Here is a 22,401-nt window from a genome sequence, read left to right on the forward strand (position 1 = left end):
GAAATAAACCAGCTTTAACCAAGAGACCAGCCTAGATTAATTCTTCCACCACAACCTCTTATTGTGAGTAACAGCTGATAGTGAAGAGGCAGTTCAGCAATAAACTGAATTAGACAAAATGTGTAAGTGGCTTAACAATGGCAAATAAAATTTAATATGCACAACTTTGAAATTCTACACACTGAAGAAAATACAAGCACCGTAACTGCTCAATAAAAGGAATTGAACTAGTAGAGGCTGAAGTTGAGAACTTGTGTGGAGCATGAACACTAATTAGTATGGGGGAGGCAATCTCACTTCTGAGTCAGAAGGTTGTGGGTTCAAGTCCCACTCAAGAAATTGAGGACAAAAATCAAGGCCGATGCTCCATTGGAGGCTGTTGAAAGTACTTTTGGATGAGATGTTAAACTGAAGCCCTTTCTGCCCTGTCAGGTGGACATAAAAGATCCTGTGGCAATATTCCAAGGAAGAGCAGGGGAGTTATCCCTGGTGTACTGACCAACGTTTATTCCTCAATCAGCAGCACAGAAAACAGAATTAGCTGGTCTTTATTGCATTGCTGTTTGTGGGAGCTTGTTGTGCGCAAATTAGAAAGTAGAATACAGCAATACAGGGTGTTTATAAAATCCTTGTACAATTTTAAACTTTAATAATCTTGAATGTACATATAATAGAAGCAAACTGTAAGTGGCACATGAAAGCATAATCCATGGAATTTAATGTTTATGCTGTTAATGCTGTAAAAATGGCAACAGTAGAAGAAAAGGTGAACTGTCTGTCATATCTAGTAGAATCCTCCGTATGTGATGTGAGCGAAAGAGAACAAGTCAGAAGATGTCATGCTCAAACTGTGCAGTGCACTGTTCACACTACACCTTGAGTGTAAAAGCAAAATGCTGTGGATGCTGGAAATCTGAAATAAAAACACACAATGCTGGAAAAGCTCAGCAGGTCTGACAGCATCTGTGGAGAGAGAAACAGGTCTGACAGCATCTGTGGAGAGAGAAACAGGCCTAACAGCATCAGTGGAGAGAGAAACAGGCCTGACAGCATCAGTGGAGAGAGAAACGGCCTGACAGCATCAGTGGAGAGAAAAACAGGCCTGATAGCATCAGTGGAGAGAGAAACAGGCCTGACAGCATCAGTGAAGAGAGAAACAGGCCTGACAGCATCAGCGGAGAGAGAAACAGGCCTGACAGCATCAGTGGAGAGAGAAACAGGCCTGACAGCATCAGTGAAGAGAGAAACAGGCCTGACAGCATCAGCGGAGAGAGAAACAGGCCTGACAGCATCAGCGGAGAGAGAAACAGGCCTGACAGCATCAGCGGAGAGAGAAACAGGCCTGACAGCATCAGCGGAGAGAGAAACAGGCCTGACAGCATCAGCGGAGAAGAAACAGGCCTGACAGCATCAGCGGAGAGAGAAACAGGCCTGACAGCATCAGCGGAGAGAGAAACAGGCCTGACAGCATCAGCGGAGAGAGAAACAGGCCTGACAGCATCAGCGGAGGGAGAAACAGGCCTGACAGCATCAGCGGAGAGAGAAACAGGCCTGACAGCATCAGCGGAGAGAGAAACAGGCCTGACAGCATCAGCGGAGAGAGAAACAGGCCTGACAGCATCAGCGGAGAAGAAACAGGCCTGACAGCATCAGCGGAGAGAGAAACAGGCCTGACAGCATCAGCGGAGAGAGAAACAGGCCTGACAGCATCAGTGAAGAGAGAAACAGGCCTGACAGCATCAGTGAAGAGAGAAACAGGCCTGACAGCATCCGTGAAGAGAGAAACAGGCCTGACAGCATCAGTGAAGAGAGAAACAGGCCTGACAGCATCAGTGAAGAGAGAAACAGGCCTGACAGCATCCGTGAAGAGAGAAACAGGCCTGACAGCATCAGTGAAGAGAGAAACAGGCCTGACAGCATCAGCGGAGAGAGAAACAGGCCTGACAGCATCAGTGAAGAGAGAAACAGGCCTGACAGCATCAGTGAAGAGAGAAACAGGCCTGACAGCATCAGTGGAGAGAGAAACAGGCCTGACAGCATCAGTGGAGAGAGAAACAGGCCTGACAGCATCCGTGAAGAGAGAAACAGGCCTGACAGCATCAGCGGAGAGAGAAACAGGCCTGACAGCATCAGTGGAGAGGGAAACAGGCCTGACAGCATCCGTGAAGAGAGAAACAGGCCTGACAGCATCCGTGAAGAGAGAAACAGGCCTGACGGCATTTGTGGAGAGAGAAACAGTTAACGTTTCGAGTCCATATGACTCCTCTTCAGAGCTTGATGAGCGTGTCTGATTCTGATCACAAGGAAACATCCGTAAACTGGATGTTGTTTGGAGAAAAGGGAGAAATTGATTCCAGTGTTAGCAGATTGAGGAAACTGGAGTTTTCCCCTTTAAAGGGAAGTGCCTACCGCGTAGCCTTTGTAGATGATTGCAGGATATTAAAGTATATGTAAAGATAAATTTTGAAAATCACTTTCTATTAAAGCATGAGAGTAGGACAACTTCAACAGCATCTTGCATTTAAATAGCCCTTTAATGCAGTAAGTGCTTCAGAGGAGCATTATCAAACAAGATTGGAACCTCAGCCACATAAGGAAATAGGAAGGCAGGTAACCAAATGATTGGTCAAAGGTAGGTTTTAAGGAGCATCTTAAAGGAGGAAAGTAAAAGTACAGAAGCAGAGAGGTTTAGGGAGGGAATTCTAGAGCTTAAGGCCTTGGCAACTGAAGGCATGGCTGCCAATACTGGCACATTTTAAATCAGGGTTGTTCAAGAGACCAGAATTAGATGAAGACATATAACTTGGAGGATTGTAGGGCTGCAGGAGATTAGTTAAGGAAGGGTGAGGTTATAGAGGGATTTGAAAACAAGATTGAGAATTATAAAATCAAGTTGTTGCTTACCCAGGAGCTGTGTAGGTCAGGGCTCACAGAGGTAATGGGTTAGGATGGGGAATCTTGGATGATAAGTTATGGTGGGCGAAAGATGGGCCTGCATACAGTGGGTTGGAACATTCAGGTGTAAGAGTAACAAAGGAATGGATGAAGGTTTCAGCAGCAGATTGATAGAAGAATTAGAGGGGACATGAGGAAAAACTTCTTCACCCAGATGGTGGTGGGTGTTTGGAATTCGCTGCCTGGTTTGGTGGTGGAGGCATAAACCCTCAACTGTTTTAAAAGGTATCTGGATCTGCACCTAAAGTGCTGTAACTTGCAAGGCTGTGGACTGGGTGCTGGAAGGTAGGATTAGAATGGGCAGCTAGTTTTTTTACTTTTTATTTTTCAGCTGCATTGACACGATGGGCTGAATGGCCTCTTGCTATGCTGTAATTTTTCTATGGTTCCCTGAGCTGAGGTAGAATGGAGTCACTGATGCTATGGAGGTAGACAGTCTTTGGGATGGCGTGAGTATGTGGCTAGAAGCTCATCTTCAGGTCAAATACTGATCAAACTTTGTAAACAGCTTGGTTTAGCCTCAGATGGTTGTTAGAGGAAATGGAGTTTGTCGGGGAATGAAATTCAAAGTAGTAAAAGACTGATGTCAGGAGGTTTTTCACACAAAGAATGATCAGCATCTGGAATGGATTTTGGGATAAGGTAATGAAAGGACAAAACCTGGAGTCAATTTAAACTATTGGATTCCATGATGAGGGGTTGGGTCACCACATCTTTGTGTGTGGTTGAACTCTTGGCTGAATGGCCTACCTCGCATTCATCTTGTGATTTTTGATACTTAGAAAAATCCAAGCTTGCTAATAAAAATCAGAAGAAATAGGCAGACGATAATATGGGCCAGGAATGGACAGGTGTTTTTGGAGTAGTGGGATGAGATTAGGGAGGAGAATTTTGAGCCAAAAATATAATACTGCAGACGCTGAAAATGTGAAATAAAAACAGAAAAATGCAGCAGGTCAGGTAGCAGCTGTGGAGAGAGAAACAGGGTTAATTCTTTAGATCATTGAGTTCGATAAAAGTTATCAACCTGAAACATTTTCAGCTTTTTCTGAGAATTATGAGCCATTTTTTTTTCATCTCTTTCAGCATCAGCTTTGGCATACTCTGCTAGAACAGGAAATTTTTAAGGGTGCGATGGCCTTTAGGTCAGGATTGCTGCAGATGCTATAGACTCCACAATTCAACTTCTGTAATGCGGCAACAGTAACAACAAGAGATTAAGCCCTGCCTGTAATGTGCAACACGGTGCTCAGTCATAGCCATCGTAGCAGGGTTCACTGCAGTTGATGTTTTTAGAGTGTGAGCAGAAAGAACAATGCCCAAGTAATGTCGACTGCATTGTTATTTTGACTTGTTTGCTTATGTCATCCAGCATCCTGCTAGTTCCAGACTTACAGTGCATAGTTTCAACCATTTTGACTATTGTTACTGTAAAACACCGCATGATATCATACTGAGTCATAAAGGCTAGAAGGTCTCAGGTTCGATTTCGGCTGTGATAAGTAGGCTGATTCAGCCATGAGAGCAGTTGAGATAATATAATTTATCTGAACGGTGTGCTGAGCTGGAGCCAGAGATGGAACAGAGATGTTGTTGTACAGTGCTTTGGCGGTTGAATGAAAATGGGTTTGGGCTTGTCTGTGATGACTTAGAACCTACCAATATTGACAATAGGATAGCCAGTGAGCAGTCAGTGCCTGTGGGTACGGAACCCACCAAGAAGCTGAATGCCTTTAGAATTGAGGGGTGGAATTAACATTAAAGTCAGGTATTCTGGCCTATTTGCAATTAACAAAACATGTATAACCTGACTTGAATATTCAGAGCGTGGTTAGAAAAAATTATGTATATTCTCTTTCAGTATTTCTTTGTTTTGTAATTCAGCATTAAGTTTCGTTATGATTTGTAGACCAACGCTGCAAATGTTTTTACATAAAAGAATGTTTAGTTTGCAGTTTTCAGGGACTTGATTTAATGCGATTCAGTGCCAAGTCTGAAATACCTTGGTTGGAAAATAGTCTGACTGTTTTTCTCAATTGCTTTGTATGTAATAGGACTGATCAACTCAATTAGAGAAAAAATAAAGTGAATATGGCACAGTGGCTGGTGACTGTTCAGCATGAAGTTGAGTTAAGTCTGATTGCCACATTCATTGTGAAAAGTTTGGACAAGGTTTGTGTAAGGATGCCAGTATCTGACCACAGAAATGTAAGGTAGATGGAAGTAACTGGGGCTCAGGAGCATAATAAAAAAAAATAACTTGAAAACAAAGCTGAGCATTGAATAGCACATGATCTGTATGCAGGAGTTCAGGGCTTTTTCTGAAGCATGTAATAATTCCCTTACTTTCAGTCCTTGCACACTAAAAACCATTACACCAGTTAATTGCAAACTTTTCAAAACATTAATTACCATTTGGAAATGTCAAAAGCAAATTACCAGGAATGAAGAGATGAAAGAACATTGGAATGTTTGTGCTAATTCAAACATATGCTTTGTAGTATGCCTTTTTTAAAGGTGAAAATAACTAGGATGGAAAATCTCATCAGTAAGTTGAACTGCATGGTGAATCCTTGACCATGCCATGTTCACCCATTACACCTGGGTTCGTGAACCTATATTAGCTGTTCATCCAGCAATGTGTCGAATTTAAAATTCTCATCTTTCGCTTCTGATCACTCCATGGCTTTGCCCTTCCCTAACTCTAAGCTTAATAACCCTACAACTGTCAGAAAACTCTTAGTTCATCCAATTCCAGCCTGCTTGAGTTCATTCAGCCCACTATTGGCTGCCCTGGCCAGAGCTGTGTAGGCCCTAGATATTGAATTTCCTTCCAAAACCTCACTTCGTCTTTCTCTCCCTAAGATGATCCTTTAAACTTGTTTAAGCTTTAGGTCAATGTATTCTACTTTAGCTTGTGTAAAAATGTTATCTGCTAACTCTCCTGTGAAGCATCTTTAGATGTTTTATTATGTTAAAGTTGCTACATCTGTGTTTGCTGATTCCACCCAGAATGATCCAGCTCTCAACAAGTGGCTTTGGACTAGGGAAGGTGACACTTCTTTAGGATTTGCAATAGTTGGGTGAGAATAGAATCAAATTGAGCTGTTCTCTCGTATAAAGTGAAAACAGAAAGTGCTAGAAAAACTCAGCAGGTCTGGCAGCATCTGTGGAGAGAGAAACAAAGTTAACATCTTGCGAGTCCAATATGACCCTTCAGAACTGTTCTCTTTTCCTTTGAAAAATGTGCCAATACTCGCTCTGTGGGCTGAAATGTTCAAAGTGGAAGCTTGGGTCAGGTACTGGAGAGTTGGCCCTCTCTGTTTAACCTTATCCCAGCCTGGGCCTGGTGATGTACTGAGGATGCGCTGTAGATCCTTACCTTAGTAAAGATTGAGACTTTCAAAACAGGGGAGAAAAATAGAATCAGAGTTTTAAAGGAACAGAGTTTCCCCATTCAAAAAGAATATTAAGTAATCTTCTGTTTAAAGGACTCTTCTGTAAATTTTGAATACAACCAACCTATTGGTTATGTTTTATGACTTTGGCTGTATATTGGACCTTGGCTTTTGCCTATAGATCACAGTGTGCATGTTTCTGCATTCACATTGGATAAGTGTAGGATCAAGCCTGGCTGTGATGCCTCCATGGTATTATAGTGGCCAGCATTCTGGATTATTGGTTATGGTAAAATGTGGCCTGTTGAAAAATGTATAAATCAGCAGATGCCTTCAGGAGATGAAGAATGAAAGTTTAAGTAGAATGGCGTGAGGGGATATAAATAACGATTTGGTAAAGCCTGCCAGTTTGTTTGTACTGTCACCCAGCTCTGCAAATCATGTGATGGGGCTACAGCAGCATTGACTTAATGCAGGATTTGCTAGGAGCATTTCTACAAAAAGCCAGTAATAACGAGAGGTTTTGGTAGCAGAGATTGGCACAGGTGGTGCATACCAACATTGTTAATGTTTTGCTTCTGCACTTTGTGATCACAATTCGTAGTAAATATATCTTCACTAGAGCAGCAGGGAACAGGACCCTGACGCACTTTGACTAATACCTAAGTAAAAAGCTTGTAATTGCAGCAGGAATTGGAGAAAGCAGCATGACAGATGCTTTTGGGTAATATATTTTTTATCTGGAGTATGGGAGGGTGGGAGAGAGTTTGCAATGGTAAGCACTGCATGGGACCTGGGATTCATGGTGTGTATAATGTGAGACAGTGGGATAATTAATCATCAGCATGAATATAGCTCTAATCTTCACCAGTTCTCCTCTCTCTAATGTGTTCTGCTTCCCTTATCATGCCATTTCTGGTGTTGGTCTCTCCCCATAACATCCACTTGTCCTTTTGAGAAGTTAACTGATTTGGACATGTCCAGCATTTTCTCTTGATTTTTGATTTCAAGGATTTGCATCTTTTTTTAAGATTCTGTAATGCGATTAATAGTCTGATAATTTAAAGTTTCTGAATAAAGAGAAACATATTTTACTAATAAAGTCAGGTATCCAGTTGCAAAAGTGGCATTTCCATTTCTGTCTGCTGACTTAAATCACACTTCCTGGCCCAAAACTAATCAACTTTTTGACATGTCAGTCTATGTTTCCTTGTTCTGGACTCCCACTCCTGATGAAATTCTACTTAAACATCTAATTCAACATTTGTATATTCTTGTGATTCTTCCTTTCCTATAGTGGTAACAGTTGCCCAGTTTATTTTAGAAAACACCATAAGTTTGTGAATGAAATCTTTCTTCCCACACAAAGGCCAAAATAATCATTGTAAAGAACTTCCTGGTAGAGTTATGAGTCCTCACCTTTATAAAATCACCTGTAACATGAAATCTACTCTCTGTAGCCTATATCTAATGATCAATCGCGATCATAGTCAATAGCCCACTAGAGGATATGTGGGTTGCCTACATGTGGAAGATTACTATAGTGTGAGTCATTACAGGTAATGACTGTCTAAAATGGATGTAAAGTACAAAAACAGAAAATACACTAAAACAATTTGATTTATGCTATATACAACCAACCTGGCTGTTTAAAAGACAGCATATGAATTAGGAGCAGGAGTAGGTCACTTGGCCCCTTGGACCTGCTCCACCATTTAATAAGTTCATGGCTGACGAGATTTTAACCTCAGTCCCACATTACGCCTACCCCTGATTAACCTTTCAGCCCCTTGCTTATCAAGAATCTATATATCTCTGCCTTAAAAATATTCAGACCCTGCTTCCACTACCTTTTGAGGAAGTGTGTTCCAAAGACACTCGACCCTCTGAGAGAGAAAAAAATCCTCATCTCTATCTTAAACGTAGTTCCTCCCTTTTCTCTCAAATGCCCTGGAATGCCTTGTTGCCTCTGTTCAAATTTCTCTCTTCTCCCATCCCATATCCTCCTTTTTCTGATTGGTGTTCACATTTCTTCCTTGTGAAACAAATACTCTGAGATACAATGAGCATTCCAAACTGAATTAGTTTATAGGTCACCATTTGGGTGTTATTTTCTTTTGCTGTTTTGTGCAGTTTCAAGTTTATCTATATTAACGATGAATAAACATTTTAAAATGAAAATTATATTAACAACCGTAGCAGCGGAGGCTGTCCGGTTGGCTTATTTAATGTTATTCAGGTCTCCTGTGTTGCAGTGGGAGTCCTGCAGCTAGTCATACTTCATAGCTGCCTGTTACTGCTGAATGTGAAACAAACCAAGTTTGTGTATGATTTGCGTTAACATGTTTGTATTCTTTATCCCATTGTCAGAATCATACAGTTCAGCCGTCCAGTTAAGTATGAAGAACTGCACCAGAAAGTCAAGACCGTGTTTGGGCAGCTAATGGATTTAAACTACACAAACAATGAGGTATTCCCTGCGTTCAAGGCTCTAAACTGCTTTTATTTCGAGAATTTAGCCTGTCGGTTTGGCTCCCTCTGACCCCGCCTTGTTACATCTCCCCCTGCACCCTCCGCCTTCTGGAATTTTCTCCTTTTTGCCTGAGTTCTCATGAGAATCATTTCCTCTATCAATTTGGCCACTTGGTCTCTCAGCTTGCCTTCAACCCAACATTTTGCTACCTAGGTTCTCCTCATCAGCTGCCCCTTTATTCATGAATTATTCTCACCCTTTTTGAAGTTGCCGTCATCCATAACCACCACCCCCCCCACCATTCCACCTTTTAAAGAACCAACTTTTGATGCCTTAATTTTCCCATGCCAAGGCCGTATCTCTTGTGCTGGGCTTCCCAAGGTTCTTGAATGAATCATTGCTACATGACTATATGCTTACGTCACCCATTCTCCCTGAGTTCTTGCAGCCTAACTTATGACCAGCCTGTGGTATTGACACCACTTTGGTCAAAGTTATCCATAACGCCTTATGTGAATCCTGAACTACTTAACTGCTCTTTGACACTATTAACCATATAATTCTCAACTGCCTCACTTCCACAGTCCCTATGCTTCATACCATTCCCTCATAGCCCACTCCTTTCTGCCTCAGCACAGCCACCACATCTCAAAACAGTTTCCTGTATGTTCACCCCTCCATCCTTGGGGCCCCTCCTCTTCACCAGCTCCATGCTACAACTACACCATATTTTCTGAAATTGTGGGACCCACTTCTATATGTCAGACACCCAATTTTATCTCCCCTCACAATTCTTGATTGCAGGATTGCTTTATATTTCTAGTTTCCCTGTCAACAAGAAGTCCTGGATGAGTCTTCACTTTCTGCAACTGAACTTTAGCTCCTTTGCTACCTGTGTACCTTTGGCACTGACTCCATTAACCTCCCTGGCTCAGGCTTAACCTAGTAGAGTACAATCTCTTTGAACCTGAGTTGAGCTTTTAGCCCCACGTCCAATTGGTTATCAATACTTAACCCTTAGGCAGCGGGGGAAAGTATTAACTCAGCACTTTCAAGCAAGAGCCCTGTAACACCAGCGTCTGTCTTCAGAGCTGAAAACTTTGCTTTGAAAACTGAAGCTTCCAACAAGAACATGACTAATTCTGTACTTCATGGTGCTGTTGTAGAGAGTAAGGTAGTATCAGGGCAGGTGTCATCAATTGTTTCAAGGAACTCTCTCACCTGGGCTTTTGTTCTACCTGGGCAGAGTATATGCGTGGAAGCAGATACACTGCGCAGCTGTATGCCCAATAAAATATATATAATCCATAGTTATTCAGTGGTAGAACGAATAATTAAATGGACTGAAATATTAAAAGCAACAATTGTGCAAATGTCAATTCCGTAAATTAGGATTTATAACAATTTGTCTGGGCTGGTGCAGTTTCGGTTCTTTATCTGGACTTCTTGGTCTTGAGTTTTGCTTGTGCAGTGGAATCTTGATTGTCCACCCGCGAATAGAAATTGGATTGTGGAGAAGCCCCTATACTTAGTCCAATGTATGAGATTTTAACTTCTGATTACCATGTTTAGATTATCTTTTCAAGCATGTGCAGATAAAATCTACAATTTTCCATTTTAAAACTGAGATACCCTTGGGGGAAAAGAAATGCTGGCAGCCTGAACTGTGTCTGGCCTCACAGGCCAGAAACCCTCACTGCCTGTGCCAAAGCTAAAACTTTGAGCTGCACTGTAAATTCTACTGTTTACTGTGCACACCAACTTGTTACTGGATAAGGAACCCTGGGGCTGGGGGAAAATCAGTTTCAAGCATTCAACTGCATACTGACTGTTTTATGTAAACTATACTTCCATAAACATTGTTGTGAATAAATGAGGGTGCAAACATTATGATGCTGGATGTGAGGTTCTGTGGTACTTGACTCCAAGTTTGTTGCAATTTTCCTTTTTCTTGCTGGTAGTCACGCTGATTTGTGTGATTGCATGAGCTTTGCACTCATTTGGTTTGATCTGCCTTTCCTCTTGCCGTCAGCTACTAATTCCATTACGAAGCCAGGATGATCTCGACAAAGCTGTTGACCTGCTGGATCGAAGTTTTAACATGAAGAGCCTGAAAATCTTGCTTGTAGCTCAGGAGAAAAACCACGTAAGTGTTAACTTTCTCTGGTCCTTTAGGTGAACAGATTATCTCGGGAGCACCTGGCTCCTTAAATAAATAAAAGCAGGAAAACAATTGTGCGAGTCAGAAACATGGAATGTTGGGCAGTAACTTGAGTAGCAAGCAGTTCTCTCTTTAAAACATTTTTTTTAATGTAACTTTGGGTACACATCCCAGGTCAGCATTATAAAATTCTCCATTGTGCATTGCTTAGGGCCTCATGGGGAGGGAAGGAGCAGGGAATGTAGTAGACTGGCAGAACCAGGCAACCACAGTTATTTGCAGAGGAAGTGATGTGGCAGAACCTTTTACAGCATAGCTACCTGATTTCCTCGAGCTTGGTTCAGTTCAGTCTGTTCACTAATTTTGTGTGGCTGTTCTGCTGAGCAGGAAACAAACAAATGCGTGCAGGTTCCTGTCTTCCCTTCACAGGCTATTCCAATTAAAGGAAAATTCATATGCTATTTTGTTGTCCTTTCTCTTCATTGATTTGTGCTGCAGCTAGAAAAGGTCCATGATGGAATACATGTGTTCTCTTCCTTAAAACTCACTGCCAACCCCAGCCAACCACCTCACCACCATATGCGCTCAATCAGGCTGGCAGGCTTGCTGATGTGCAGACACATGCAGGCTGGCACACGGGCAGACATGTACCACTTCATATTGTGTAGTATTAAGCGTGAACTTGGTGTGGAAGTGGATTGCATTTCTTATTGATGTGGGCGCCACCTATAGATGTTATCAGCTAGTGTGAGCAGCAGTGCTGCTATGTGCATGTTCTCCTAAAAGAACAGGTGTAGTCAACATTATTCCCAAGAATTGTCCATCTCGCTGGTGGATTTCTTAGCTTCTCACATTCGGAGTTCCTACTAGTATGGACACTGGCTTGCTCCGTGATTCACTTTGCCATGCAAAAGAATCCAGATTATAGCACAAATGTGTCACTTTTGCACTTCTGCCCTGACTAATCTTCAAGAAATTTTTACATTGGCTTGTCGTGTTCCCACAATTCTAAGAAGCTTTAAATGAAAACAGTGAGAGCTCTATTGAGTAAATTGCAAAAGAATGATAAAAGCAAAATATTGCGAAGCTGGAAATCTGCAATGCAAAAGAATTATGTACACCTTCAACTTTTTCTTATTAAATAAAAACATTGTGCAGACTATCCAGGTCCAAGAAAGGTTCTCTGGAAATTGTTTGAAAGTCAACAAACGTGACATGCTGCAGTTTCACCTTGGCTCCTGGCACCCCCCACAGTACTTGCTGAAAGCACCGCATTGTAGGGCTTAATCCTGGAGAATTTCCTTGAAAATAAACACATAGCTGGAATTTTGCAAGGTTTGGAAGAGCTTCTTGTGCTTTACAATTTCTTGCAGTTACAAATCTGTTTGAAATCTCTCATGTTGCCCCCGACCTGTTGAAATTACATCCTCTACCGATCTGTTCAATCACCTGCAGCAGTAAAAACGGTGTTTATTGTGCCTGTGTCCCTCCAGATCTCCCAGTTATTGATGAATGCATTCTGAAAGCACAGGCTTGTACAAGGAATGAACTCATCAGTCCCACTTTCAAGGGCCCATGTTTCACATGAGAGTTCAAACTTAGACGACAACAGTATGAGTAAAGTTCCTTTATGTAGTAAAACACATTTGGAGAGGCACAGAGAGCCATTGCAGGTCAGCGAGCACAGGACAGCACGTCAGTCTGTTCAGTTGGGAAAGCATCGCCTGATCTTGCTATCACAAGCTGCCATCCCTTGACCCCTTCCTCTGTGCATGTGCACATGTATACGTGCATATACATACAATTACACACATGGGCGCAGTTTCAAATAAGGGGTCTACTAGTTAAGATGGAAATGAAGAGAAATTTCTTTGAGAGTCAATAGTGTCTGGAATTCTTTTCCACAGAGAGCAATGGAGGCTGAATTAGACAGATTTTTGATTGACAAGGGAATTGAGGTTTATGGGGGCAGGCAGGAAAATGGAGTTAAGATCACAATTGGGTCAGCCATGAACTTGTTGAAAGGTGGAGCAGGCTTGGGGGGTCAAATGCTTACTTCTCCTATTTCTATTGTTCTTGTGTTCACCCACTTGCTTTCAAGGAGGAGGAGTTCTGGCAAATGAGCTTTCTTCCTCGCCCAGGGTGGTTGAGACATACTGTGTTCTCTTGTTTCTCTAGTTGAGCACATCTAGTTTAGCGGATTCCCTGTGGGACCTTCGTTTTGATTTGGTGCTCGAGCAGAGCGGTGCCTTTACTCATTAGACAAAGGACAACACAATCTTAACTGTAATTTAAAACCCCATTGCGTTCAAAGATATTGGCTTGCAGAATTAACCTGAAACAAAGACCAGTCACGGTTAGAGTTTGTTTGATGAGGGTTCTGGGGAAGCCCTGTGGTGATTTTGTACCATTTTTAAAAAGTTCACTGCAAATTTCAAAGATCCCAATCAATTTCAAGGTATTTTAAGCAAATTTGAAATCCATTACTGTGTCTTATTGTTGTGGCTGTTGCCAGCAACCCCTCTGTCTTGTAGAAATCTGCTACAGAGGAGTGCAGCAGATTTGTGGACTGTCTCCTGAACTACATTGCAATCGTTGTAACCCGGTCAAATGTCTGCTATGCCGGTAACCAATGTCGTCTTAGGGCAGCCTGCATTTACCAGTTCATCCATATTCTGAGTCACTTGTTGGAAAGCCTTGCTTGGCGAGATGTCTATGCTGGTGGTAAGAAGTGCTCACCTTTTGCGCTGGCATTGAGTGGACGGGATCGCCTGTTTGAAGAATAGTTGCTCTCACTGAAAACCAGACCAATCTGCTAACTTCATGTCCTGCTATAATGTTGGATAGACTGGTTTGAAAGAATTGGGATAGAATCATAACTGCATAGCTTGGGAGTTTTAATCCATTGTGCTTGTGCAGGCTGTTTGAAAGAGCAACTCGGTTAGAGTTTCTTCCCCCGCCCTTGTAAATTATTTTCAAATATGTATCTGATTCCCTTTTGTAAGTTACAACTGAAGCTAAATTCATCACCCTTTTAGACAGTATATTCCAGACATAAACAACTTGAGTTGGAAAAAAAGCCCCTCTCTCACATTCTTTCACCAATTACCTTAAATCCTTGTTATCTGGTTACCAACAGTGAAAAGTTTTTCCATCAAAACTTTTCATGATTTTGAATGACTCCAATAAATCTTCCCTTAACCTTCTCTGTTCTCAGGTGAAGAAACCGCAGCTTCTGGTCTCTTCACATAACTGAAACCCTCTCATTAGTTGCAAACTTCATTTGGATTAAGTCCATGCCTCCATGGTGTGTCATATAGCACCTGCTGTGCACTGAGGAAATGTCATAAATATAAGACAGTCACTAATAATTCCAATGAAGAGGCCAGAGGAAACTTCTTTATCCATTGTGTGGTGAGAATGTGGAATTTGCTATTACATGGAGTAATTGAGGCAAATAGTTTGGATGTATTTAAGGGAAAGGTAGATAAATACATGAGAGAAAAATGGATGGAAGGTTTTGTCGAAAGGGTTAGATAAAGCAGTGGGAATAGGCTTATGTGGAGCATAAACACTTGATGGACCAGTTGGGTCATATAACCTGTTTCTGTGCTGTACATTCTGTGTACATTTTTTGTGATTGGTGGTATACATTCTGACACATTTTCTCTCTCAACTTCCACCCTGCCCTCACCTCCTTTAGGAGGGGACACTAATTTCCACTGAGGGGCCAGGTTGAAAACACATCTATGGGTATGAGTGTCAAGTAGGCCCCCAAGACTCGAATTCCTCCCCCATCCTTCTCCCATTCTGTGTTGCATCCTAACTGCTGCGTTGCCAAATGTTGCACATGCTCATGTTACTGAAGAAATTATTTGGGCGATGTTTACATTTCCACTGTGTCTTTCTATCAAAATGAAGTTCATTTTGGTGAGTGAAAGCCAAGGGTTTGTTGCCTGATCTCGTTGTTTACCTTAGAGTGTTCAAGTTGGTCTATGCCAGATGTCAGATGGTTTTTTTGTTTCAAATTGCTGGCTGTTTTTTCCTTGTGCCGTGAGTAATGTAGAAACTCACGGCAGGTTTTCACAGAGATCACTGTTTTGCTGTGAGCTCCCACTTCCTGTTCAGCAGAAAAATTTGCTGGAACACTGATGTGCTTTTTATTTTAAGCTCCTCTCGGTAAACTCTTTGCCATTGGCAAACTGTACCAGCCCCTCCATAACGTCATCAACATCTGCTGACTAATCGCATTTTTAAAAAAAATGTCGTCCTAGTTTTATCCCTAGAGTAAAAACAAGTTCAGGAAATAATATATAACAAGAATGAGTGCACAGAAGTTTTGGATCCTTTACTGTTTATTGTCACTTTCTCTCATGTTAGCAGGTTTAAGATTGAATTTGTTAGTGCCAGTAAAACACAACAGAAAAGTGTTCAATGTGGTAACTAGGGCTGGACTGATTGCAGTGAATCTGAAGCAACAAATTTAAACCATCATAGAAATAATATTCCAGTTTAAACACAGCATTCAGCAGCTTTACAGGTATTTGGGTGTCATGGTGATTGTGGTCTCAATTCATTCAAATCAACTTTTCCAGCAAAGACATGCTAATAAAATTAACAACTTAAAAATATGTTTCTGTGTCCAACTGAGCTGCATTTTATCACATTTCGTTTTTACAATCTATTCCCCTTCTCCCCTGAAAGAGCTAGTTCATTGTAGTCCTATAGGTATCAGCTGAACTGCACCATCTCACCATTCTCCATGTGTGAGCCTCGACGATTACTGTTAGCAGACTATTCTATCAGATGTCATGCAGCCTGGCAGTTTAGTGGTTATGTTACTGGAGAGAGATCCAGAGATCATGAGCTTAAATCCAACCCTGGCAGCTTCAGAATTTGGAAATAAAAAACAGACATCAGTAAAAGTGTATTTGAAACTGTCAGTTTGTCATAAAATCTCAACTAGTTGGCCAATAGTTTTTGACTTAATCCGTTTAATAGTTCCTCCTCCCCCACCCCTCAGCCCAGCTCTTGAATAACTGTCACTGGGCTTTCCTTTTGTCCTTTATGGGTGAGAGGGGAGGATACAATGGCAATTCTTGCTGCAAGTTGGTGTGTTCCACTGTGTGCACTGTTTCTGCCTGTCCTCCACCCAGCGCTCCAGCAACTAGAGAGACCAAACAGAAGGCTTTTCAACTTTTCTTTCTGGAAGAGCATCTGTCCCAGGTGCACCTCAGTCTGCAGCAATCAGTCTGGGCTCCTTAAGGAATTTGACACTGCTGCCATTGCCATATTTGTAAGGTGGACATGATAAACTTTGGATATACACATCTAATTCCTTTTCTCTAAATCCTAGACATCACCAGCTTCTTCAGTTGTTACGAAACAGGTCCGCATTAAGGCTTCTCAGTCAGTGGGAGACATTCTCAGCACCATCTACCAGCCACAAGAGTCACGAGGCAGGCACCTCTCTGTTGGTGAGTACCAGGTCGTCTTCAATTTAAAAGGACGCTAAAGCAGCTGTTAGAGTATAAGTAATGAGGTGAAATAAGGCTTTGTAACTAGAGAATTTTCAGGAATGCTCTCCATTCGGCACTAAGGTCTATTTATTTAACCATTTTAGTTCTTTTTTGAGAAGTTAAGCAGAATTGCCTTGGTGCATTATAGGAATAGGCTAACAGTTTGGAATCCTGATTCCGTGTGGTGATCCTGCTAACGTTTGAGCTTTTAAACTAAAGTTTTGAAATAACTTCGAAAATGTTCTAAAACTGTTTGTGAAGCCTGGGAATTGAAATGTTAAAAGTTTTAATTTCACTTCTGCCATAGGCCCCAATCAGGTTGCATTGATGTGGTTATTTCAAATGTATGGTGGTCAAACATCTGGTTGTGAACCAGGCAGTCCACTCTCAAGCGGGAATGCCTGGGAAAGCAATATGCAGACTTTTCCTTTTTCAGGAACCTTGTTTAAAACTTGGACAAATGAAGGCTGTTCATGCCTGCTAACATTTTTTAGTACAATGTACCGTCCCAGCCTTGGACCATACAAAATAAGACATTTTGTTCCTGGGTAGCTCATCCAGTTACAAAATACAAAAACTGGTTGAGCGCTTGATTAAATTGTTTGATTCTAGGACACACTGGGTATGAGATAGGGATGTAGCTGATCTAGTGAAGGTGGAGTGTGAAATGGCCATTTCCTGGATGTGTGCTGGTTGGAAGTGTTTATTGAATGCGTTTAGACTAGACTTTGAATAAAATGTCCTAGGAAAGTAGAAGCATAACATTGTAGGAACTTGGAACTACATTGCCATCACTTAAATGTCAGGTCAAAATGCTGGAACTCCCTACAACATTGTGGGTGTACCTGCACTAGATGGGCTGCAGCAGTCCAAGAAGGTGGCTCAACACAGTCTTCTTAAGGGCAATTAGGGATGGGCAATTAAATGCTGGCCTTGCCAACGATGTTCTTATCCCATGAATGAATGAAAACAAGTGTCTTTATTTTGCAGAATAACACAAAAGGAGAGTACATTTACAATGCATGCATATTCTATGATGGTACTGCCTATATAAGACTTCACAGAGATCAAAAATGAGCAGTGCAGCAGCTTTAGATGTAAAGCAGATGTTTCTTTGGAAAACTTCAGCCCAATTCAGGATTGTCAGCCTGGTTTTTGCGCCCAAGTGTCTGGAGTGGGGCTGGAACCCACAGCTCTCTGACTGGGGCGAGAGTGCTACTACTGAAAAAGCCATCCTGCCTTAGTTCTTTTAATTCTTTCATGGGATGTGGGCATTGCTGGCTCGGCCAGCATTTATTGCCCATCCCTAATTACCCTTGAGAAGGTGGTGCTGAGCTGCCTTCTTGAACCGCTGCAGCCCATGTGATGTAGGTATATCCCCAGTGCTGTTAAGGAGGGAGCTCCAAGATTTTGACCCAGCGACAGTGAAGGAACATTGATGGTAGTTCTTAGTCAGGATGGTGTTTACCCTAATCTCATGTGCCCACCCTGTTCCCATATCGCTTTACCCACCTTTCCTTCGACCATCAATCTAACCTCTTAAATGTTAAGCTTGGAGAGGGTGCAAAGCGAGAATCCAAACCGTCCTTGCTTCTGCACATTCCAGATTAAGCTGCTGGATCACATTTACAATCGAGAATCCTGCTGGATTTTTTTTCCTCTTTCCTAACCCAGGACACCCGAGCCAATTCTTGCACTTCAGTTGCCGTAGCTGAGGGTAGGTAGCACTGCTCAGACCTGGGGTCCTCCTGGATTGTTTAGTCCAGCAATACCCGAGTTGATGCTTTTGCCCACTGAGATGTCAGGGAAGCTAAAATAAAGTCACTTTTATTTTCTAAACACCCGTTTTAATTTTTTGCCTTTGTGGTGTGACCATCGATAAAACCTTCCCTTTGTGGGCGGAGTTGCTTTTCTGTTTTCTCTTAATTCGTTTCTGGAATGTGGGCACCGCTGGCAAGGCCAACATTTATTACCCATCCCAAATTGCCTTTGAGGAGGTGGTGGTTATAGCCATCTTTTGAATATAACTAACATGTTAGGCTATTTCAGAGAGCAGCTAAGAGTCAGCCACATTGGTGTGGGCCAGGAGTCACATGTAGACCAGACCAAGTAAGGATGGCAGATTTCCTTCCCTAAAGTGAACCAGATGGGGCTTTATGATAAATTGATAGTTTTATGGTCACCATTATCGATATTAGTTTTTTATTTCAATTAATTTATTGAATTATAATTCCCAGCTGCTATGGTGGAATTTGAATTCATGTCTTCTGGTCATCAGTCCAGGCATCTGAATTACTAGCCCAGTAACACGCTACTGTACTCCCATATATGCGCAACTGGCGCCCAGGAGAGACTTGAGGCACAGCTGGTGCACTCCTTGCTATTTCCTGGGAGCTGCGGCCAACTTGGCTGTGCCCAAATGTTGGTGATGTTCATCAGTAAAATGCGTGTAAACCTGAAAATCTTTGATCTTTTAAAATTACTTTTCCCGTCATTGAAGGCCTGGGTTAAAACAAAATCAAATTTTTGCTTTGCAGCTCAATATGACACTAGTGCAATTTAATCCGGAAATAATTTGTAGACAAAAAAAAAGAAATTGAGGATTCACTATTTACAGTACTCCAAAGCCTGGTGTTTGGCAAGTTTTTTCCTGGTGCCTAGTCAGAGTTTGCCTGAACAGTACTTTAAAAACAGTCAGTGAGTGAACCAGGGCCTGGTTATTGTATTGATTTCCTGTAAAAGCACGTCCAGTGTTGGAGAAAAGTATCTTGTTGTCTTTTAGCAGGGACTCTAGCTGTGATGCAACTAAAACGGTTTCCTAATTATTGGCAAGTGTGGCAGAAGTCTTAGTCCATTGATCTAACATGTAGAAAGAGCAAATTGTGTCAAAATATCAGAGGAAAGGGGAAGGAAGTTTGAGGTGGTGGGGGGAAGGGGTTGGAAGAGATTACTTTTTATTCAAATCTCCCAGTTTACTTTTTTTGAAATGCAGCAAGTTTTTATGTCAATGAGTTAGCTCCAGGAATATCAGATATCAGCTGGATGCTCTCAGTCCTTAGGCAATGATGTGGCTTCCCAGCTTCCAGGTTGCTCTAGATTGACTCCTGGGTTTATAAGGAGCCCTAATTTCCCTTTTACAGACAGTGTATATTCTGGACTATTGGACACTTGCATTTCCAGCTGTTGCTAGGATTAGTTGGCCAGACTAAAATAAGATTGCTTTTTTTGTCAGAGAGGCAGATAGATTGCCTGGTTTTTGGCAGGGTGATAGAAGCAAGGAAGGGCTGTGCTAGAGCTGTCGGCTCATGGCTGGAGCGGATATGTGATGCATTCGCATCCTGCTCACAAGGATGTTCTCACCTGGTAAGGGATATTACCCAACACCTTGCCAGGTTTTAAGAGAGCAATGTGTGAACATATCATTAGTAATGCAGTAATAATGCTGCATCACCTTTCTGATTTTATAAATGTTTATTGTATCCCTGGACTTTGAAAGTTGGAAGGCCAAACATCAAGTTGGGGTTTGTGTTGCATTTTCTACAGTGTGAACAAGCATCTTTTAGACTGAAACCTTGGAGCTGCCAGTGATTGAGAATCCCTAAAAAGCTTCCGTTGCATATTCCTTGTGTATAGATATCACACACATTTACATTAGCTCTCGAGTGAGGATGGAACTGATCTGCTGCATCACAGACCTTCAGAGGAGTGCTTTACTCGTCTCCCTGCATCTGTTTATCTTTGACATAGTGTGAGTTTAGCCGCGTTTGTGTTTGTGGGGAGAGATAACGATCGGGCAGGATGAAAATGGTCCAGATCTCAATGCTCTTGTTTTTCCATTCACTTCCTTTGATATACACTGCTTTGCGCGACTTCCCCTTCCTGTTAGTAAGATGTTGTTTCCACAATAGCAGTTGGAGGCTGGCCAATCAGATAACGATTGCTTTTAGTATTGTGTGAAGGAGCGCTTGGGATGTGTTGGAAAAAGTGAAAGTTGAGAGGGAGGTAGTAATGCATTTGAACCCAAATGTTAATTTATCTTGTTGGTTTCTTTCACTGAGAGAAAATGAAATCTCGAAGTTAAATCTTTTGTTTTTGTGCTTATTCCCAATTATCTCAAAGGGCACTCAATCCAAAGCAGTATTGTGTTATAATTAACTCTAAGCTACATTTAGGATTGTGCACACAAGGTAACATTATGCATATTTTTAATTGCAGTCATCAGATTCATTATAAAGAAGGCTGTTGTTTCAAATTTGCCTCCAAAAGCTTCAGCGCATAATCCAGGTCGATTGGTAAACAAAAAGACACTTATAAATTGTGCCTTTCAAGTACTCCAAGCACCTTTACATACAGTGAATTGCTTTTGAAGTTCATTGGTGATTATCTGGATGAATATGGCAGTAACTATGTACTCAGCAAGATCTGTGAAAACTAAAGTGAGATGAATAACCAATTATTGCGCAATGGCACTGTAGATTGAGGAAGGTATATTGGCTAGGACATTGGGAGAGCTCCCCTCTTAACAAGTAGTGCCATGTGATCTTTAACAGCCTGAACCATCAAAATAGGTGACAGGTTACTGTCTCACCTAAAGGATGTCACCTCTGGAGATATAACACCCCTTCAGTCCTTAACAATCCAGATTATATGTACATATTTAAAAAATGCTGTGGTATTGATTTCTTGCTTAAAGAAATGCTCTCTAATTTATCTCTGCAAATGCAGCTGTACAGAAAATAATGACCGGTAGCAAGAGAAAATAAGACTTGTATTCATGTAGCACCGTGTAATGTTGCAAACATCACAACATACTTTACATACAATTACATACTTTTGATGTGCAAGCACAGCATCATTTGAATACAGCAGGACCTTACTAACAGCAGTGAGATTAGTGACCCATTATTCTTCTCTAGGTGTTTGAGGAATGAATATTGGCTAGGGCATCAGACAAACTCCACTTCTCTTTGAATAGTGCACTGAGATCGCTAACATTTCATCTGACAGTACTACACTCCCCAAGTGCTTTGGTGTCAGCCTGGCTGATTTGTACCGCTCATCCAATTGAGCAGGTTCAAGTCCTACTCTGATCAATTTTTTTTTAGTATTTTGGGGCATGTGGCAGTCCTTTCTTTCTCCAACCCCCAATCCACACACGCACAATGTGTCTAATGACTTGGTGATAAATATGCCACCAGATGTTGAAGATAGACATACACCAGAAGGTGGCAGGTTCAATACTGGCTCTACACTTTAACTGATTTCAGTGAGAGCAACAACTGCTGATCATCTTGGTTTTCTTGGGTTAGGGAGAAGGAAAAACTGTCATGATTCCTGCTTCTGACCAGAATCCAGTCACTCCTGCTGGAAATGGCTTGTGCAGATGTTAGCTGATTGGGCATTACAGCTGAATAAATTCCTAAGTGGTGGAACAGCCTGCTGACATTCACTCTTTTGTCTGCAATGTGAAGAAAGGTCACTGGGCAAGCTATGGGAGAATGTGAACATATATTGAAAGATACTGTAGGAGAGTCTGTGCTGTGCCATCAGGAGTAGTAATGGGAGTGGAAAATAAGAAAATTACAAAGAACAATGTACAGTTTCCAGATAACAGGCAAAAATGCATCATGGCATGTGCATTTAGCATGAAAACATAGGCAGATTTTCATTACGAAGACTATCTAATATTCTCAGTACAGGAGTCCACAATATTTCACCTTCACACAAAAACACTCATGAATCTGCATTATAATATGGACTAGTGGGCAAGGCTGAATGCAAATAGCAAGCGTAAGGTACAGTAAGTAGAACTGCTTCACTTGTACCATTCAGGCAGTACTGATGCAGGGAGATGCTCCACTTTCCCCTCATTCTTGATTATGCTGTGAATGCACA

General features: G+C 41.7%; 1 protein-coding gene across 2 annotated transcripts in view; it reads left to right on the forward strand.

Annotated features, from left to right (window-relative positions):
• map3k3 (mitogen-activated protein kinase kinase kinase 3) overlaps nt 1-22,401 on the forward strand; it is a 136,275-nt gene that overhangs the window by 45,629 nt on the left and 68,245 nt on the right. For both annotated transcript variants that reach the window (XM_041173353.1, XM_041173354.1), the window contains exons 5-7: nt 8,724-8,823; nt 10,859-10,972; nt 16,344-16,464. In XM_041173353.1, the coding sequence (XP_041029287.1) occupies nt 8,724-8,823; nt 10,859-10,972; nt 16,344-16,464 (335 nt within the window). The remainder of the gene's footprint in view (nt 1-8,723; nt 8,824-10,858; nt 10,973-16,343; nt 16,465-22,401) is intronic.

Source organism: Carcharodon carcharias, chromosome 23, assembly GCF_017639515.1.
Source record: "Carcharodon carcharias isolate sCarCar2 chromosome 23, sCarCar2.pri, whole genome shotgun sequence".
In the NCBI taxonomy this organism is placed as follows: Eukaryota; Metazoa; Chordata; class Chondrichthyes; order Lamniformes; family Lamnidae; genus Carcharodon; species Carcharodon carcharias.